The 21214-nt window shown below is 45.0% G+C and overlaps 1 protein-coding gene across 1 annotated transcript in view; it reads right to left on the bottom strand.

Moving 5' to 3' along the window:
* Positions 1 to 21214, bottom strand: part of UNC13C (unc-13 homolog C) — a 1503140-nt gene that overhangs the window by 1189044 nt on the left and 292882 nt on the right. The window contains exons 2-3 of the mRNA XM_078684856.1: positions 14153 to 14175; positions 13577 to 13641 (exon numbers count right to left, since the gene is read on the bottom strand). Coding sequence (XP_078540982.1) covers positions 13577 to 13641; positions 14153 to 14175 — 88 coding nt within the window. The remainder of the gene's footprint in view (positions 1 to 13576; positions 13642 to 14152; positions 14176 to 21214) is intronic.

Raw genomic sequence — 21214 nt, 5'->3', positions numbered from 1 at the left:
GACTCCAGTTTGCTAATTTTTAACCTGATTAATCTCCAACACTCGAACACAGCCAGTCTGTGTGAGGCAGCCCACCATTTCCTTTAGTGGGAGTGCAGTTCTCTCGGCCGGGACTGGCAGAATTATATATTCAGAAAAGAAGTGTCCCCAGGCGAAAACGCATTTAAGAATCAGGCGAATACTGTAACTTTAAACAGCATCCTTTATTCTTGTAAACAGGACATCACTGCGCTTGTTGAGATGAACAGCCCTTCGCGTTTCAGCGCTCCTGCGCATTGGTCAGAGGCTCAATTGCAACGTCTGCAGGAAGAAAAGGAGTGAGTAACGAGTCACTTTGCTTTTGGAAGTTTCAGGTGAGTTACGCCCTCTGGTGGGTTGCACCCAGAAATTGACGTTTTCTCATCTAAATCCTGGGACTCGTAGTTATGCTTGAATATTATCCCCCAGTGGATTTTGCCATATCAAACAAAAAATCTTGCATACTTGTTGCTCTCTGGTGAGCTACAGGCACAGGACTCCAGTTTGCTAATTTTGAACCTGATTAATCTGCAACACTCGAACACAGCCAGTCTGTGTGTGGCAGTTCACCATTTCATTTAGTAGCAGTGCAGTACTCTCGGCAGTGACTGGCCAAATAAATTATGCACAAAAGCAGTGTCCCCAGGCGAGAACGTACTTAAGAATCAGGCGAATACTGTAACATTAAATAGCATCCTTTATTTTAGTGAACAGGACATTACTGCGCTTGTTGAGATGAACAACCCAAAGCGTTTAGGCGCTCCTGCGTCTTGGTCACGGGCTCAATTGCAATGTCTGCAGGCGAAAAAAAGTGAGTAACAAGTCACTTTGGTTTTGGAAGTTTCAGGTGAGTTAAGCCCTCTGGTGGGTTGCGCCCGGAAATGTGAGTTTTCTTATCATTATTCTGGGACTTGTAGTTATGCTCGATTCTCTGAATATATTCTCCTAGTGGATTCCGCTGTATCAAACAAAAAATCTTGCATAATTGTTGCTCTCCGGTGAGCTACAGGCACAGGACTCCAATTTGCTCGTTTTGAACCTGATTAATCTGCAACACTCGAACACAGCCAGTCTTTGTGAGGCAGCCCACCTTTTCCTTTAGTGGGAGTGCAGTTCTCTCGGCCGGGACTGGCCGATTTAAATATTCACAAAAGAACTGTCCCCAGGCGAGAACGGACTTAAGAATCAGGCGAATACTGTAACTTTAAACAGCATCCTTTATTCTAGTAAAAAGGGCATCACTGCACTTGTTGAGATGAACAGCTGTATGCATTTCAGCGCTCCTCCGCATTGGTCTCGGGCTCAATTGCAATGTCTGCAGGCAGAAAAGAAGTGAGTAACGAGTCACTTTGCTTTTGAAATTTTCAGGTGATGTACTCCCTCTGGAGGGTTGCGCCCGGAAAAGGGCATTTTCTTATCAGAATTCTGGGACTCGTAGTTATGCTCGCTCCTCTGAATATATTCCCCTAGTGGATTCCGCCGTATCAAACAAAAAACTCTTGCATAATTATTGCTCTGCGGTGAGCTACAGATACTGGACTCCAGTTTGCTCATTTTGAACCTGATTAATCTGCAACACTCGAACACAACCAGTCTTTGTGAGGCAGCCCACCAATAATTTTAGTGGGAGTGCAGTTCTCTCGGCCGGGACTGGCCGAATTAAATATTCACAAAAGAAGTGTCCCCAGGCGAAAACGCACTTAAGAATCAGGCGAATACCGTAACTTTAAACAGCATCCGTTATTCTTGTAAACAGGACATCACTGTGCTTGTTGAGATGAACAGCCCTAACTGTTTCAGCGCTCCTCCGCATTGGTCACGGGCTCAATTGCAATGTCTGTAGGCAGAAAACAAGTGAGTAATGAGTCACTTTGCTATTGAAAGTTTCAGGTGAGTTACGCCCTCTGGTGGGTTGAGCCCGGAAATGGCCGTTTTCTTTTCAAAATTCTGGGACTCGTAGTTATGCTTCCTCCTCTGAATATTGTCCCCCAGTGGATTCCGCCATTTAAAACAGAAAATCTTGCATACTTGTTGCTCTCCGGTGAGCTGTAGGCACAGGACTCCAGTTTGCTAATTTTTAACCTGATTAATCTGCAACACTCGAACACAGCCAGTCTGTGTGAGGCAGCCCACCATTTCCTTTAGTGGGAGTGCAGTTCTCTCGACCGGGACTGGCAGAATTAAATATTCACAAAAGAAGTGTCCCCAGGCGAAAACGCACTTAAGAATCAGGCGAATACTGTAACTTTAAACAGCATCCTTTATTCTTGTAAACAGGACATCACTGCGCTTGTTAAGATTAACAGCCCTACGTGTTTCAGCGCTCCTGCGCATTGGCAAGAGGCTCAATTGCAACGTCTGCAGGCAGAAAAGGAGTGAGTAACGAGTCACTTTGCTTTTGGAAGTTTCAGGTGAGTTACGCCCTCTGGTGGGTTGCGCCCAGAAATGGGCGTTTTCTCATCAAAATCCTGGGACTCGTAGTTATGCTTGAATATTATCCCCCAGTGGATTGAGCCATATCAAAGACAAAATCTTGCATACTTGTTGCTCTCTGGTGAGCAACAGGTACAGGACTCCAGTTTGCTAATTTTGAACCTGATTAATCTGCAACACTCGAACACAGCCAGTCTGTGTGTGGCAGTCCACCATTTCATTTAGTAGGAGTCCAGTACTCTCGGCCGTGACTGGCCAAATAAATTATGCACAAAAGAGGTGTCCCCCAGGCGAGAACGTACTTAAGAATCAGGCGAATACTGTAACATTAAATAGCATCCTTTATTCTAGTGAACAGGATATTACTGCGCTTGTTGAGATGAACATCCCAAAGCGTTTCAGCGCTCCTGCGTCTTGGTCACGCGCTCAATTGCAATGTCTGCAGGCTGAAAAAAAGTGATTAACAAGTCACTTTGCTTTTGGAAGTTTCAGGTGAGTTACGCCCTCTGGTGGGTTGCGCCCGGAAATGGGAGTTTTCTTATCATTATTCTGGGACTCGTAGTTATGCTCGATTATCTGATTTTATTCTCCTAGTGGATTCCGCTGTATCAAACAAAAAATCTTGCATAATTGTTGCTCTCCGGTGAGCTACAGGCACAGGACTCCAATTTGCTCGTTTTGAACCTGATTAATCTACAACACTCGAACACGGCCAGTCTTTGTGAGGCAGCCCACCTTTTCCTTTAGTGGAAGTGCAGTTCTCTCGGCCGGGACTGGCCGAATTAAATATTCACAAAAGAACTGTCCCCAGGCGAGAACGCACTTAAGAATCAGGCGAATACTGTAACTTTAAACAGCATCCTTTATTCTAGTAAAAAGGACATCACTGCGCTTGTTGAGATGAACAGCTGTATGCATTTCAGCGCTCCTCCTCCTTGGTCTCGGGCTCAATTGCAATGTCTGCAGGCAGAAAAGAAGTGAGTAACGAGTCACTTTGCTTTTGGAATTTTCAGGTGATGTACTCCCTCTGGTGGGTTGCGCCCGGAAAAGGGCATTTTCTTATCAGAATTCAGGGACTTGTAGTTATGCTCGCTCCTCTGAATATATTCCCCTGGTGGATTCCGCCGTATCAAACAAAAAACTCTTGCATAATTATTGCTCTGCGGTGAGCTACAGGCACTGGACTCCAGTTTGCTCATTTTGAACACGATTAATCTGCAACACTCGAACACAGCCAGTCCGTGTGAGGCAGCCCACCATTAACTTTAGTGGGAGTGCAGTTCTCTCGGCCGGGACCGGTCGAATTAATTATGCACAAAGGAGCTGTCCACCAGGTGAGAACGCACTTCAAACTCAGGTGAATACTGTAACTTTAAACAGACTCCTTTATTCTTGTAAACAGGACATCACTGTACTTGTTGAGATAAACAGCCCTAAGCGTTTCAGCACTCCTGCGCCTTGGTCAAGGGCTCAATTGCAATGTCTGCAGGCAGAAAAGAAGAGAGTAACGAGTCACTTTGCTTTGGGAAGTTTCAGGTGAGTTACGCCCTCTGGTGCGTTGCGACCGGAAATGGGCGTTTTCTTATCAAAATTCTGGGACCCCTAGTTATGCTCGCTCCTCTGAATATATTCCCCCAGTGGATTCTGCTGTATCAAACAAAATACCTTGCATAATTGTTGCTCTCCGGTGAGCTACAGGCACACAACTGCAGTTTGCTCGTTTTTAACCTGATTAATCTGCAACACTTGAACACAGCCAGTCTGTGGGAGGCAGCCCACCATTTCCTTTAGTGGGAGTGCAGTTCTCTCGGCCGGGGTTGGCCGAATTAAATATTCACAAAAGAAGTGTCCCCAGGTGAAAACGCACTTAAGAATCAGGCGAATACTGTAACTTTAAACAGCATCCATTATTCTTGTAAACAGGACATCACTGCACTTGTTGAGATGAACAGCCCTAACTGTTTCAGCGCTCCTGCGCATTGGTCACGGGCTCAATTGCAATGTCTGCAGGCAGAAAAGAAGTGAGTAACAAGTCACTTTGCTATTGGAAGTTTCAGGTGAGTTAAGCCCTCTGGTGGGTTGCGCCCGGAAATGGCCGTTTTCTTATCAAAATTCTGGGACTCGTAGTTATGCTTCCTCCTCTGAATATTATCCCCCAGTGGATTCCGCCATTTAAAACAAAAAATCTTGCATACTTGTTGCTCTCCGGTGAGCTACAAGCACAGGACACCAGTTTGCTCATTTGTAACCTGATTAATCTGCAACACTCGAACACAGCCAGTCTGTGTGAGGCATCCCACCATTTCCTTTAGTGGGAGTGCAGTTCTCTCGGCCGGGACTGGCCGAATTAAATATTCACAAAAGAAGTGTCCCCAGGCGAAACCACACTTAAGAATCAGGCGAATACTGTAACTTTAAACAGCATCCTTTATTGTTGTAAACAGGACATCACTGCGCTTGTTGAGATGAACAGCCCTACGCGTTTCAGCGCTCCTGCGCATTGGTCACGGGCTCAATTGCAATGTCTGCAGGCAGAAAAGAAGTGAGTAACATGTCACTTTGCTTTTGGAAGTTTCAAGTGAGTTAAGCCCTCTGGTGGGTTGCGCCCGGAAATGGCAGTTTTCTTATCAAAATTCTGGGACTCGTAGTTATGCTTCCTCCTCTGAATATTATCCCCCAGTGGATTCCGCCATTTAAAACAAAAAATTTTGCATACTTGTTGCTCTCCGGTGAGCTACAGGCACAGGACTCCAGTTTGCTCATTTGTAACCTGATTAATCTGCAACACTCGAACACAGCCAGTCTCTGTGAGGCATCCCACCATTTCCTTTAGTGCGAGTGCAGTTCTCTCGGCCGGGACTGGCCAAATTAAATATTCACAAAAGAAGTGTCCCCAGGCGAAACCACACTTAAGAATTAACCGAATACTGTAACTTTAAACAGCATCCTTTATTGTTGTAAACAGGACATCACTGCGCTTGTTGAGATGAACAGCCCTACGCGTTTCAGCGCTCCTGCGCCTTGGTCACAGGCTCAATTGCAATGTCTGCAGGCAGAAAAGGAGTGACTAACGAGTCACTTTGCTTTTGGAAGTTTCAGGTGAGTTACGCCCTCTGGTGGGTTGCACCCGGAAATGGGTGTTTTCTTATCAAAATCCGGGGACTCGTAGTTATGCTTGAATAATATCCCCCAGTGGATTTCGCCATATCAAGCAAAAAATCTTGCATATTTGTTGCTCTCTGGTGAGCTACAGGAACAGGACTCCAGTTTGCTCGTTTTGAACCTGATTAATCTGCAGCACTCGAACACAGCAAATCTGTGTGAGGCAGCCCACCATTTCATTTAGAGGGAGTGCAGTCCTCTCGGCCGGGACTGGCCGAATAAATTATGCACAAGAGAGGTGTCCCCCAGGTGAGAACGTACTTAAGAATCAGGCGAATACTGTAACTTTAAACAGCATCCTTTATTCTTGTAAACAGGACATCACTGCGCTTGTTGAGATGAACAGCTCCACGCGTTTCAGCGCTCCAGGGCATTGGTCACGGGCTCAATTGCAATGTCAGCAGGCCGAAAAAAAGTGAGTAACAAGTCACTTTGCTTTTGGATGTTTCAGGTGAGTTACACCCTCTGGTGGGTTGCGCCCGGAAATGGGAGTTGTCTTATCAGTATTCTGGGACTCGTAGTTATGCTCGCTCCTCTGAATATATTCCCCTGGTGGACTCCGCTGTATCAAACAAAAACTCTTGCATAATTATTGCTCTGCGGTGAGCTACTGGCACTGGACCCCAGTTTGCTCATTTTGAACCTGATTAATCTGCAACACTCGAACACAGTCTGTGTGAAGCAGCCCACCATTAACTTTAGTGGGAGTGCAGTTCTCTCTGCCGGGACTGGCCGAATTAATTATGCACAAAGGAGGTGTCCCCCAGGTGAGAACGCACTTAAAACTCAGGCGAATACTGTAACTTTAAACAGACTCCTTTATTCTTGTAAACAGGACATCACTGCGCTTGTTGAGATAAACAGCCCTAAGCGTTTCTGCACTCCTGCGCCTTGGTCAAGGGCTCACTTGCAATGTCTGCAGGCAGAAAAGAAGTGAGTAACGAGTCACTTTACTTTGGGAAGTTTCAGGTCAGTTACGCCATCTGGTGTGTTGCGACCGGAAATGGGCGTTTTCTCATCAGAATTCTGGGACCCACAGTTATGCTTGCTCCTCTGAATATATTCTCCCAGTGGATTCTGCTGTATCAAACAAAATACCTTGCATAATTGTTGCTCTCCGGTGAGCTACAGGCACACAACTCCAGTTTGCTCGTTTTTAATCGGATTAATCTGCAACACTCGAACAGAGCCAGTCTGTGTGAGGCAGCCCACCATTTCCTTAAGTGGGAGTGCAGTTCTCTCGGCCGGGACTGGCCGAATTAAATATTCACAAAAGAAGTGTCCCCAGGCGAAACCACACTTAAGAATCAGGCGAATACTGTAACTTTAAACAGCATCCTTTATTCTTGTAAACAGGATATCACTGCGCTTGTTGAGATGAACAGCCCTACGCGTTTCAGCGCTCCTGCACCTTGGTCACAGGCTCAATTGCAATGTCTGCAGGCAGAAAAGGAGTGAGTAACGAGTCACTTTGCTTTTGGAAGTTTCAAGTGAGTTACGCCCTCCGGTGGGTTGTGCCCGGAAATGGGCGTTTTCTTATCAAAATGCTGGGACTCGTAGTTATGCTTGAATATTATCCCCCAGTGGATTTCGCCATATCAAACAAAAAATCTTGCATACTTGTTGCTCTCTGGTGAGCTACAGGCACAGGACTCCAGTTTGCTCATTTTGAACCTGATTAATCTGCAACACTCGAGCACAGCCAGTCTGTGTGAGGCAGCCCACCATTTCATTTAGTGGGAGTGCAGTCCTCTCGGCCGGGACTGGTCGAATAAATTATGCACAAAAGAGGTGTCCCCCAGGCGAGAACGTACTTAAGAATCAGGCGAATACTGTAACTTTAAACACCATCCTTTATTCTTGAAACAGGACATAAGTGCGCTTGTTGAGATGAACATCCCAAAGCGTTTCAGCGCTCCTGTGCCTTGGTCACGGGCTCAATTGCAATGTCAGCAGGCCGAAAAAAGTGAGTAACAAGTCACTTTGCTTTTGGATGTTTCAGGTGAGTTACGCCCTCTGGTGGGTTGCGCCCGGAAATGGGAGTTTTCTTATCTGTATTCTGGGACTTGTAGTTATGCTCGATTCTCTGAATATATTCTACCAGTGGATTCCGCCATATAAAACAAAACATCTTGCATAATTGTTGCTCTCCAGTGAGCTACAGGCACAGGACTCCAGTTTACTTGTTTCGAACCTGATTAATCTGCAACACTCGACCACAGCCAGTCTGTGTGAGGCAGCCCACGTTTTCCTTTAGTGGGAGTGCAGTTCTCTCAGCCGGGACTGACCGAATTAAATATTCACAAAAAAAGTGTCCCCATGCGAGAACGCGCTTAAGAATCAGGCGAATACTGTAATTTTAAACCGCATCCTTGATTCTTGTAAACAGGACATCACTGTACTTGTTGAGATGAACTGCCCTACGCGTTTCAGCGCTCTTGCGCCTTGGTCACGGGCTCCATTGCAATGTCTGCAGGCAGAAAAGAAGTGAGTAACGAGTCACTTTGCGTTTGGACGTTTCAGATGAGTTAGCCCACTGGTGGGTTGCGCCCGGAAATGGTCGTTTTCTTATCAGAATTATGGGAGTCGTAGTTATGCCCGCTCCTCTGAATATAATCCCCCGGTGGATTCCGCCGTATCAAACAAAAAATCTTGCATAATTGTTGATCTCCGGTGAGCTACAGGCACAGGACTCCAATTTCCTCGTTTTGAACCTGATTAATCTGCAACACTCGAACACAGCCAGTCTGTGTGAGGCAGCCCACCATTTCCTTTAGTGGGAGTGCAGTTCTCTCGGCCAGGACTGGCTAAATTAAATATTCACAAAAGAGATGTCCCCTAGGCGAGAATGCACTTAAGAATCAAGCGAATACTGTAACTTTAAACAGCATCCTTTATTCTTGTAAAAAGGACATCACTGCGCTTGTTGAGATGAACAGCCCTAACTGTTTCAGCGCTCCTGCGCATTGGTCACGGGCTCAATTGCAATGTCTGCAGGCAGAAAAGAAGTGAGTAACGAGTCACTTTGCTTTTGGAAATTTCAGGTGAGTTACGCCCTCTGGTGTGTTGCGGCCGGAAATGGGCGTTTTCTTATCACAATTATGTGACTCGTAGTTATGCTTCCTCCTCTGAATCTTATCCCCCAGTGGATTCCGCCATTTAAAACAAAAAAATCTTGCATACTTGTTGCTCTCCGTTGAGCTACAGGCACACGACTCCATTTTGCTCCTTTTTAACCTGATTAATCAGCAACACTCGAACACAGCCAGTCTGTGTGAGGCACCCCACCATTTCATTTAGTGGGAGTGCAGTCCTCTCGGCCGGGACTGGCCGAATAATTTATGCACAAAAGAGGTGTCCCCCAGGCGAGAACGTACTTAAGAATCTGTCGAATACTGTAACTTTAAACAGCATCCTTTATTCTTGTAAACAGGACATCACTGCGCTTGTTGAGATGAACATCCCAAAGCGTTGCAGCGCTCCTGCGCCTTGGTCACAGGCTCAATTGCAATGTCTGCAGGCCGAAAAAAAGTGAGTAACAAGTCACTTTGGTTTTGGAAGTTTCAGGTGAGTGACGCCCTCTGGTGGGTTGCGCCCGGAAATGGGAGTTTTCTGTTCAGTATTCTGGGACTCGTAGTTCTGCTCGATTCTCTGAACATATTCTCCCAGTGGATTCCGCCGTATCAAACGAAAAATCTTGCATAATTGTTGCTCTCCGGTGAGCTACAGGCACAGGACTCCAGTTTGCTCGTTTTGAACTTCATTAATCTGCAACACTCGAACACAACCAGTCTGTGTGAGGCAGCCCACCATTTCCCTAAATGGGAGTGCAGTACTCTCAGCCGGGACTGGCCGAATTAAATATTCACAAAAGAAGTGTCCCCAGGCGAAAACGCACTTAAGAATCAGGCGAATACTGTAACTTTAAACAGCATCCTTTATTCTTGTAAACAGGACATCACTGCGCTTGTTGAGATAAACAGCCCTAAGCGTTTCAGCACTCCTGCGCCTTGGTCAAGGGCTCAATTGCAATGTATGCAGGCAGAAAAGAAGTGAGTAATGAGTCACTTTGCTTTTGGAAGTTTCAGGTGAGTTACGCCCTCTGGTGTGTTGCGCCCGGAAATGGGCGTTTTCTTATCAGAATTCTGGGACCCGTCGTTATGCACGCTCCTCTGAATATATTCCCCCTGTGGATTCCGCTGTATCAAACAAAATACCTTGCATAATTGTTGCTCTCCGGTGAGCTACAGGCACACAACTCCAGTTTGCTCGTTTTTAATTAATATGCAACACTCGAACACAGCCAGTCTGTGTGATGCAGCCCACCATTTCCTTTAGTGGGAGTGCAGTTCTCTCGGCCGGGGTTGGCCGAATTAAATATTCACAAAAGAATAGTCTCCAGGCGAAAACGCACTTAAGAATCAGGCGAATACTGTAACTTTAAACAGCATCCGTTATTCTTGTAAACAGGACATCACTGCACTTGTTGAGATGAACAGCCCTAACTGTTTCAGCGCTCCTGCGCATTGGTCACGGGCTCAATTGCAATGTCTGCAGGCAGAAAAGAAGTGAGTAACAAGTCACTTTGCTTTTGGAAGTTTCAGGTGAGTTACCCCCTCGGGTGGGTTGTGCTAGGAAATGGCCATGTTCGTATAAAAATTCTGGGACTCCTAGTTATACTTCCTCCTCTGAATATTATCCCCCAGTGGATTCCGCCTTTTAAAACAAAAAATCTTGCATACTTGTTGCTCTCCGGTAAGCTACAGGCACAGGACTCCAGTTTGCTCATTTTTAACCTGATTAATCTGCAACACTTGAACACAGCCAGTCTGTGTGAGGCAGCCCACCATTTCCTTTAGTGGGAGTGCAGTTTTCTCGGCTGGGACTGGCCGAATTAAATATTCACAAAAGAAGTGTCCCCAGGTGAAAATGCACTTAAGAATCAGGCGAATACTGTGATTTTAAACAGCATCCTTTATTCTTGTAAACAGGACATCACTGCGCTTGTTAAGATGAACAGCCCTACGCGTCATAAATACAAAGAATTGGGTTAAGAAAATTTCACTTAGATGTTATAGTCAATAAATGCTCAGTTGCCACAATTTTATTTTTAAAATACTGAAATATATTTTAGCGGCGGTGCTTCCATGAGGGCGGAGGCTGAAGAGTGGAAAACATGAAAAAAAATGGTAACAAAATAGATGTATTACCATTTTATTTATTGTCCTAGATGCAGCTAAGTCTGAGGACGGGGCAGAAGCATGGAGGAATAGTGTGCACTTCAGTTTAAAGTGTGCATGTCAGTTTGGCTGACTGTCTTGTGACGGCCAGCATGACATGCGGAGAAGTGTGGCTCAGGGGTTAGAGGCAGCAGACCCGGAAGCTGAGATCGGTCCTGGACCAGGGTTCAATTCCCCGCCTCAGCAGGGTCTTGGGCTAAAAAAAAAAAATAATTCCACGGACTCGATAATTCTCGCCCCGGTGCCTCCTCGACTCACGGGTTCACACTCTGCGACTCTGGGCAATAGCTTGCTTAATCTCCACAACGGCCCCTCGCGGCGGGATGCCTGACTTTCACCTTGTGGATACCCTGCTATCTCACAGGGGAATACCAGGAAGGGTTCCCTAAGCAAGCGCCGGGAAACCCACTGCGGGTAGCTGTGCGCTATATAAGCTCAACTACATTTACATTTACATTTACATTTACATGTGCACTTTAAACACTCAAGCCCAAGTTGTTGGAGACATCCGTGTGGAGAGCAAGTACATACCCCAAGTGCTTTAAGGAATGTTGCACCATCATGCTCCAACCAATCCTTGTGCTTTTCTCATGCTGCCTGAGCAGCATGAGAGAAGTGTCTGGATTTGTAGAGGGGAGTTGCTGGCTGGAGTTCCGGTAACCTGTGCTGCCGAGATGGATTTGTAGAGGGAAGTTGCTGGCTGGAGGTCTGATAACTGTGCTGTCGAGTGGGGCTTTGCGGGGGGCGGCCGACCGGAGGGAGGCTTGCCCCCCCTGAGATTTTTGGGGCCCCGGGAGGAAGGGGAGGGGGACGAGAGAGGCAAGGGGACAGGAAGCAGCCTTTGGGCTGTTTGGGCGCCCTGGGGAGGATTTGGGCTAGTTGGGCTGGTTTTGGGCTGGCGGTTGGTTTGGGCTAATTTTAGGCTGGTTAGTATATTAACGGCCATGTTGGGTCACTGTCCACCATTTTAGGGACAGTGACCCAGCAGCCGAGTTGCAGGCAGGGAAGTTGTTGGTCCGCCCTCCCGCCCTATGGTGGCAGGGTATGTAGGGGGTTGTCGGGGTCTGTGGCCATGGAAAAGGGGGGGTTTTGTTTCGGAAGGAGTTTTGTTGGGAGCAGGTGTTTTTTTCTTGGTCAGGATTGTGGGGTTTGTTGTCGCTGGGGACAGGTGCGGGTGAGATGCCATTGGGATGGCGCTTTTTCCTAGTTAAGGGGGGGTAGGATAGGAGGAATGAGGTTTTCCGGACAGAGGGGGAGGGAGTGTACATATGGCAAGTGTTAAACAGTTGAGGCAGGCGTTTGGGTAGTTGGTAATGATATATATGCTGTTTGTGGGGGTAACATTTTAGGGGTGGGGGCAGGGGTTGTCGCAGGTATGTACATATTTAGTTAGGCCTAGTTTTGTACAGCAAAGGCCAAGGTTTTGGTCCTGTGGTAAGATGCACCTGTTTCCCAATAAAGCGGCCTTTATCACACACATTACATTGTCTCCGGTCAGTCTCCCGATGGGCCCCAAATGAAGATGGCGAGCACGAGGCAGTAGGTGAGCAAATCTTTTTAATTTTTTAAAAGTTGGTTTAACTCACTGACAGGCACTTTGAGAAACTTGCAGTGCCTTCAGTCTCAACTCCACGGCTCTCAATCATGGATGGCCCTTTATAAGAATTATTTAAAACAGACCACGATTTGGAGGTTTGGCTTTGAGCCTATGGGTACTGCTGGTTTTTATTAGTGTCTGTCAGTAGGTTACATATTTGCCAGTCATCCCAGCTATTTGTTTGCCTCTGGCCACCACTGATATCCTTAGACAAATCTTCAGTTGTTAAAATAATAATCTTCTGACCCAAAGCCTGAAACTACTGAAATTAGCGGGCTACAGTCATGTATACACAGCAATAAATCTGGTGAAGGCTTGCCCATTATTTTACACTTGATTTGAAACGTTACTTACTACTGTTCTCAAAGTATCATTTCCAATTTGACAAGTGGGATGAAATTAAAAACTGCTGGGATGGTGAAGTCCACTAACATATATTAGCCCACCTGTCTTTCCCAGTTCATCAGTGCACAGGACGTATACCTTTGGTGATGATGTAAGATCAGGTGTGCTTCAATTTTACAGAACCAAACTCCAAAATCGGGGTTTTAGTCTGCAAAACATAAAATGACAAGTTTCTAGCAGACAGGATGATTTTTCTTCCTGTGCCTGACGGATAATTCTTAATTGTCCAGTTCGCCACCAGCATAGGTTACATTCAGTTGTGAACAAGCACAACAAGCATTTAAAGGTCAGCTCTAAATAGTCCAGTGCACTAAAGATGGCGGCCCTGTGGTTCGCCATGGTAGAATCAGCAAAGGCACCAATGTCCAAAACCAAGCATGTCTCCCACCTCTGTGGGAGGCATGTTTCCATGGGTTTATCAGATGAAGATATCTGCTATTTTTCTTGCAGGATGCCCCTAACGTGTTCAATGCTGAACGATCCCCTAATTGTCTATTACATGCAATCTAACTCTATCTTAAATATGATTTGTCCAATAATGAACTTGCTGGCAGGGAAGAGGTTACTGGCAACACAACAATACTATCGAGTTATTATGAATAGAATGTTTCGCTAAATATGACACTCTCCTCTGACTGCACCTGACTGTGCCTCATGAATTGTTCTAATGAATTCCATGCATGTTTCTGAATATTAATATAGAATATATGAAAAAACTCACCTTCCAGATGTCTGTATCTCGTAAAGTTTGGAAGCATCCAAAGAACGTCCACTAACTATTCGAGCCTTTCAGTGAAGAAAAAAAATAAAACATACATCGTTAATAGATGGTTTACTGGAGCCATCCGTTGTTTAAATAGGGTACATCATACAGAGAACATCTGTCATGAACGATGTAAAGCAGGGTCAGCTCCATGCCAAAGCAAAAGCATTTATAAATTCAAAATATGCCGAATTTGGCGAGGTTAGAAAAACATTGTTATGGCCAATAAAATGTTAATAGGAGTTTTCTACGTGTGTTGCAAGCAATCGTTACATGTAGGTAAAATAAATGCTTTGCTTGACAGCAGCGGACCCTTATGTTGGCAAACATGACGTAAGGTAAGCACCACAGTGAAGAGGATACCCCTGTTTATTGATGCAACACATTTGGAGTTCACTCAAAGGACAACAGAAAATGGGAGCTGGGATAACATGCAGATTTTCATAACTCAAATAAACAAAACAAACAGGTCAAAATAAATCACAAACAAATATTAACAAGACATGATCCCTTAAGAAAGATGTGATTTAAAACCTTTTCATCCATAGAATTGCTATCTGAAAGAGAACCAGGAAGAGGGGGAATACATGTTAGAAAAATTAGTGGCAAATAATGTTGTTTAGATATGAACTGCTGCATTATTCAAAAATAAATAAACAGGGTAAATCAACAAAGGGTTATGTGCTTCAGGGGCTCTAATTCAGAACCAAAATAATGCAATATTAGTTGCCAACATATATTCAAGAAATAATGAAGTAATGCATAGTAATGACCAATGTTTCAGAATTAACAATAGTTGATTTGATATTTATTCAATTGCTACCTGTACTTATATTGAGAGGATTAACAATTTAAATAAGAACCGATTTCATAAATGGTTAAGAATACATTGGCAGAATTGCGCACTTTTCTATATTGACCTCCTCTTGAAATGTGCTTACGGCAGGATTATTACGATAAACTAATCAAATTCAATACCATAAAATGGTGCATTTCACATAGATTAAAATTGAATAGTGAATAGCGGTTGTATTATGACAGGCATATACGCACACCAACATGTTATAGACTCTGTGAGAGGCAGCCCATGTTATTCATATTTGTTTGCAGGGTACTCATCATAGGAAGAGCTTTTTTTGTGTCGTTTATAATTTAAGCGCCACATCAGTGCTTCATCTGTGCCAGTATTTTTCGGTGTTCGTTACCAGTACTTATTTTTAAACATGAGTACGTATTTATGAGAGTACATCACACGGTGGAGAGCTCAGCCTTTCGTAATTTAATGAATTACAAAATAATAAAACTTTCACTTCCAGGCCATCCTTACAGCGTGGGATGACCTGCTACTGTCAAAATGTTCTACTTGTGTAAGTGTAACAGTTAGGTGATGATTGACCTGCCATTTATTAGCAGTGGCAGCAGCCATGGGTGCTGCTGGTTGCGGAGGAATACTTAAGGCCTGGCATTTTCGTCATTTTATGAACTTCACAAAACTTTCCTAAAGTTTGACTCATCCAAACTGACTCGATCCTGAGGAGTTTCATGATGATCCAACAACGTGCAGAGATGGTGGCAGTGTTCCAAAAGTGCTACACTTCATGTTAAATCGCATAGGGAAACATTGTATACAGAGGTCAAGTAAAGGTAAAAAATATATTGATTAGTGAGCCACTAACTTTGACTTGCCAAGGCTAACAGAAGTTAATGGGGAGAGGATGTAGCCTCACGGCCAGAGCGGTAGGCCTCGAAGCTGGGCGACCAGTTCGAGTCTCGGCAAGGGACTCTCAACAACCTGTGATTCTAAGCAAATCACGTAATCTCTCCGTGCCTAACAACATGAATGTGTCCATCTGTAATACAACTGCTGCTCATGTAAAGCGCTCTGATACCTTCAGGTCAAGTTCGTACTATATAATTCTCCGAAAAAAGAATGAAGGCATCTGATTGGACAAGGGAACATTTTGTCTCTTGAACCAATGCGAATATTGGAATTTTTGGACATACTATGAACTCCACCAATTTGACTGACTGACTGACTGCAAGCAGTTTTTGTATGGCAACCATTTCAAGATGTAAGACAGTGACATTAAGACCATTGATGATATAACACTATATTTGGATATGGGATGCATGTATAATAACACACATTTCAGAGTCTTTAATATGACTTATCCATTTGTTTCATTGACAACCACAGCACACAAGCAATGTACATTGTTTAGAGGTTGGTTGTGACTTATTCAGTAATGTTTCATTAGAACAAATGTGCCTGATGCATATAGTAAATTAGTCTCTCTACATTTCTGCCAGATAGGACGTTTTGGCCTGAAGAGAGCCTGATAAATTACATGTAGGGTGAAATCGTCGACAATTTTAAAGGGATTGTCTGTTACTCCAATTAAATTGTTGACAGGATTCAGAAAATAAATTTCAGACTGTTTTGTGCGTATAGAATTTTGAGACATCCCTCCTATACATATGTATAATTTTAAATGGTGCTCACCAATGCAATTTTGAGCACTGCGCTATCTGCACTAAGTTTATTTATACGTGATAAACTGTATTTGTTTTGGAGAATAATTGGAATGAAATGTTTTTTGTGTCACGAGAAAGAGTTATCTTGATGGAATAAGAAAAGAGTCCCACTGAGCTATTTTGTTTGTTTACACTTCAACTTTGCTTAGCTTGTATTGTGGGACAATGCATGGGTACGGGCCATGCTATTCAAGTTAAAAGACAATTTGCAGCTAGGTGTAGTGGGACGTAGCTTGCAGACGGCCTGGCTACATACTCTGCCCAAGCTAATAGACAGTCCTTGCTGCACAATTCAAACGTGGTTTGAGTGGCATGGGGCTGGCACTGGGCCTGGGCATAAGGCAGACACTGCACACTCAGGCTGCTGTGCACACCCTAAGGGCATACACAACTGGTTGCCTGGAATGTGGACAGAGGTCTCTGTTCAAGCCCTAAGCAGTGAGCACATGGTTTATAGGAAGGGACATGTCATGGAATAGGGTATAGTCAGTGGTCAGTGCACATAAAGTATGTGTGCAGGTGGTTCAGTTAAGCTGTGGCCAGGCAAAAGGCCTGGCAATGTGCCAGACCCTGTGCCATGACCACATTGTGCATAATCAAACAGGGTAACCAGTGGTTTGAAAGAGACAGGGGCTTGGGGAGGGATCGGTTATAGCCCAGGCCCCTTACAAAGAGGTCACTGAAATTATCAAAAGGCAATACAGACCAGTTCAATGAAAAGGAGCCTGGGTGGAAGGCCAGGCCTGCACCCAGAGGTTATTGTGCATGCAAACAACTGTTCTATGTTTTCTCATTGCCTCAAATATTGAGAGTCTTTTGAACAAGCTGAACATATTATTTGGTCATTCACACTTGGGACTCTGCGGGATGTCTCACTGTGAACATATCTCTGTATTCCCCAAACTTTGATTACAGCGGCGATCCGTGCTGGTAACCGCGGTAGGGCCATGTAAGGGGGGATTTAGAGGCACGGTTGTGGGGGGAAATTAAATAAATAAATAATTTTCCATCTGCATCGTCCCTCGAAATCCCCCTTTACACGGCCCCACCGCCCCACCGCTGTTACCTGCATGGACCGCGGCTGCTTGGTTAATGCTAGTGTCATATGTGAACTTCTGAGTAATACCCTGAATGATATCATGTGTGAGTTAATGAGAAATGTAAGGAGGGGACAGGAGCTCTAGTTTCCTGCTCATACTATAACCATGGAATCTTGATTCATTTTCATGTTTTTGCATTGTAACTATACCATCACAAACTGAGGTTTTTAATGCATTTTTAAAAGTTAAACAAACGGTAATTTAACAATTCATTATATCAAAGGCAGAGGATGTTGCTTTGCAGATATATAATTACTGTGATATACGGATTCCAGTGAATGGGAGGCCCAGTCCTAACTGATTTTGATATTATTCATGTGGAATATGGGTTTCACAGAGTCGAGGCCTAGTTTCAAAATGATGTACTTTTTTACAAAAATTGTTCTAAACACTTATCTCCTCTTCTATAAGCTTTACCGCTGCTCTTCATTTTATCAGCCTCCACTTAATGAGAGCTAAGCAAAACCAGAACGTGTTAATTGCAAACAGGGGTAATTATTAGCTGAACTGTTAAAATATTTCTCATACAGGAAGCTTCTGAGCTATAACATTAAATACCTTTCTCTTCCTTTTGTTACAGAAAAGCACTTACTATAGTTCAGTATTTCACTTATTGTTTTTAATGAACATTTCCATGTTTGAAAAAAAATTCCCTTTTAAAGCCAACTCCACTTACACTAAGGCATATTATCCAGCAAAATATAAAAATGCCGTGTTGCTGTAAACATGAATCTTAAGGATAGGCATGGTGCCTGTTAGACCTGACATCATTGGCATGAGTCTCTCCTCCATCTTTTCTGTTTGCCTCCTCTGTTCACGATGTTTTTGCTGGTAAATGCTTTGGGCACTGTGCCACTGCTGATCAGTGCCACAGTGCAAGTGCTCCCTATGTGAAATTGCTGTATTGATTGAATTCCATGTTTGGCTTATTTGGTTTACTGTCAGTCCCTAGTAGAGTGCACCAGGAGTGCCAGGGCTTGTAAATACAAATGCTGCTAGTGGGCTTGCAGCACGTGTTGTGCCACCCACAAGAGCGGCCTAGTAAAAGTATGTCTGAAGGTCTACCATTGCTAGACCACGTGCAGTCTGGTACTGTCACGCAGACTGCGCAAGTACACCTACTTGCCAGTCCCTAAACCTTCCCTTAACTTCATGTTAGTCACCCCTATGGTAGACCCAAGGGCAGGGTGCATTGTAAGCATAAGGTAGGACAAGCCTGACAAGGTTGGCATGTCCTAATAGTGAATTACAGCCATATTCGTTTTTCACTATTGTAAGGTTACCTGCTCTCCATCAGTTAGAATGGGCTGCCAGGATTATTAATGCTATAATCCTAACGGGCTCGGGGAGCATGGTGCAATGTCGAGTTTGGTATCCCTGAACTCAGGGTTTAATAACGCATCCGTTTGTGTGGATGGTTTTTGGACTCTGTATTTGAAAATAGCACTTTTAGAAAGTAGCTATTTTCTTGTCTAACTGTCTACCGGTCTCTGCTGGTTCTGGTGTGCGTGTGACAGGAGCTGGGTGGCTCCAGAGGTCTGAATGAGTCAGTGTGGGGTGAGTGGGACATTTGCATTGAGAGTAGGGGAAGAGTAGCTCCTGATAGCCTGCCCTACCTGATACAATGCTGGCTCCGCCCCCTGCCGGGCGGCTGATGACTCTGTGCCTGCCTGGGACTTTCCTGGCCCACCTCCTGCCGGGCAACTGATGGCCCTGCCCCTGCCAGTGACAATGCTGGCTCCGCTCCTGCTGGGCGGCTGAAGACTCTGCCCTGCACAGTGAATAGGCCAGGTGCTTCGGCCTGGCAACACCCACAACAAACCCAAGATGGGGGGGAACTCCCCTGCATGGACAAAGGGATCAAAGCCAAAAAGGGGTATAAGAGAAGGACCCCTGAACCAAGAATTTAGATCACTTCTGACAAGGAAACCTGAACCAAGGACAAGAAGCCTGCTGATCTAAGGACTGCCTACTCCTTCTGCCAGAGTGCTGTTTGTTGGGGGAATCCTGCATTGCTTCTTTATTTTTGCCAAGGAACTAGGAGAGAGGAACTGTGTGTGTACTCTCAATCTTTGCTAAGAAAATCTCCAAGGGCTGGAAGAGTGCCAGTCTCCTGTTGAAGTTACAGGGCTAAAGGACTTCATCTGCTTAAAGTGCTGTTTGCTGGAACTTGTGAATCCAGCACCTCTGAAAGAATCCAGCAATCTCGACGCCGACGGACGCCGCCGAATCCAGCTCGACATCGTGAGTAACGGCTCCAGTGTCCCGCTTCCTCGACGCCGGCCGCCGGGCCCGATCGACACCAGCAACAACGCCAGTGAGTAGTGAGTTCGGCTCCAGCTCCAAGTGACCTCGTGTCTGCACCGCTGCTGATCGCATCGACTTCGAGCCCTCTCGACGCCGTGAGCGCTGCTCACTCTTGCAACATCGACATCGACGACGCCGTATCCTGCTTCATCTCGTGAGTGCTGCTCCCGCCTGACTTCGGTCGACGCCGCTGCAGATCGCCCCGACTCCGAGGCCCGATGGACGCCGAAGACGCGACGCCGGACATCTCGACGCCGCTGATCATCGAGTGCTTCACTTTTCCAAGGTACTGTGTTGTTGGGGTCTGTGCGACTCCGGGCTCGACGTAGCGCTCCTCGCGGTCGACGCCGAACCTTTGGATTAACTTTGCCTCGACGTCGTGTGACTCCCGTGTGGGTTACATTGTTGCCAAGAACTTTGATTTAAAGAAGAAGAATTGCTTTTGATACTAAAGACTTTGTGCTAAGAAGAAACTACGCTTGAACTATTATTTTTCCTTCCAAGAATATTTATTAAGATTGTGGTATATTTTTGTCGTTATTTGGTCTTGTGCTAAGCCTTATATAAAAATCCTTATTTTTATAATACTACTGTGTCGTGTCCATTTGTAGTGTATTCACTTTATTACTGTATGTGGTCATAAATGCTTAACGCACTGCCTCTGAGATAAGCCTGTCTGCTTTGCCAAGCTACCAAGGGGGTGAGCAGGGGTTATCTAAGTGTGTGATCCCCTTGCCCTGACTAGAAAAGGTGTGTCCCTATTTGTCAGAAGTGTATACCTCTGCCAACTAGAGACAGCCGCTTCTAACATTGGTGGGTCAGCGGTGAGGATTTGAACTTTGCATTTATGACCCATGTGCAGTGATTTGTGTGCGCTACATAGTGAAAGCAGACCATAGCGCAGCCACAATCTAATTTGGAAGGATTCTATTTTTTGTTCTCCACTTTCCTGGAACTTGATTTTTGAAACTGCCAGTTTTGACCATGAGTGATGCTGGAGTCACTGCCCCTGTTGTTGTTGTGGAGGAGTTTGATAGGAGCAAGATAAAGGATTACAAGTTACAGGATCTGAAATCCTTTTGTAAGCAATTTAAAGTTCCTACAACAGGCCTCAAAGTTAAAGAAAATTATCTCAAAGCATTGGAGGCCTGGTTAGAGGCCAGAGATCCCTCTGATGCGGTGGTGGTACCGCCAGGGGAAGGGGAAGAGGAAGTACCAGTGAATGGTCATGTGTCCTCTCCTGGCAGCAGTGTTTCCTCCAAGGGTCTCTCTCCTGAAGAAAGAGAAGAAAGGGAGAAAGAGCGAGCTTACAACATGGAAATGGCAAAACTTAAGATAAATGGGCAGTTGGAAATAGAGAATGCAAGAGGCAGGAGAGAAGCTGATATGGAGATCAAAAGGTTAGAGTTTGAAAGAGAGAAGTTAGCTTTTGAGCGTGATACCAGGATGAGGGAGTTGGAGCTCAAAGCTAAAGAGTTAGAATTGAATCCCTCTGGTGGCAGCATCCCATCTGTGCCTGCAGAAAGTAGGTTTTATTTCCCCAAAGATGTGATCAAAGATTTTCAGAAGAATGAGGATATTGGTCAATGGTTTAAAGCATATGAGTTAGCATTGTTGGCCCACCGGGTCCCTGAGAAGGATTGGGGAGCGGGGT

This window comes from Lissotriton helveticus, chromosome 3_2 (genome assembly GCF_964261635.1).
Source record: "Lissotriton helveticus chromosome 3_2, aLisHel1.1, whole genome shotgun sequence".
NCBI classification, from domain to species: Eukaryota; Metazoa; Chordata; class Amphibia; order Caudata; family Salamandridae; genus Lissotriton; species Lissotriton helveticus.
This window is presented reverse-complemented; position numbering and strand designations above follow the sequence as displayed.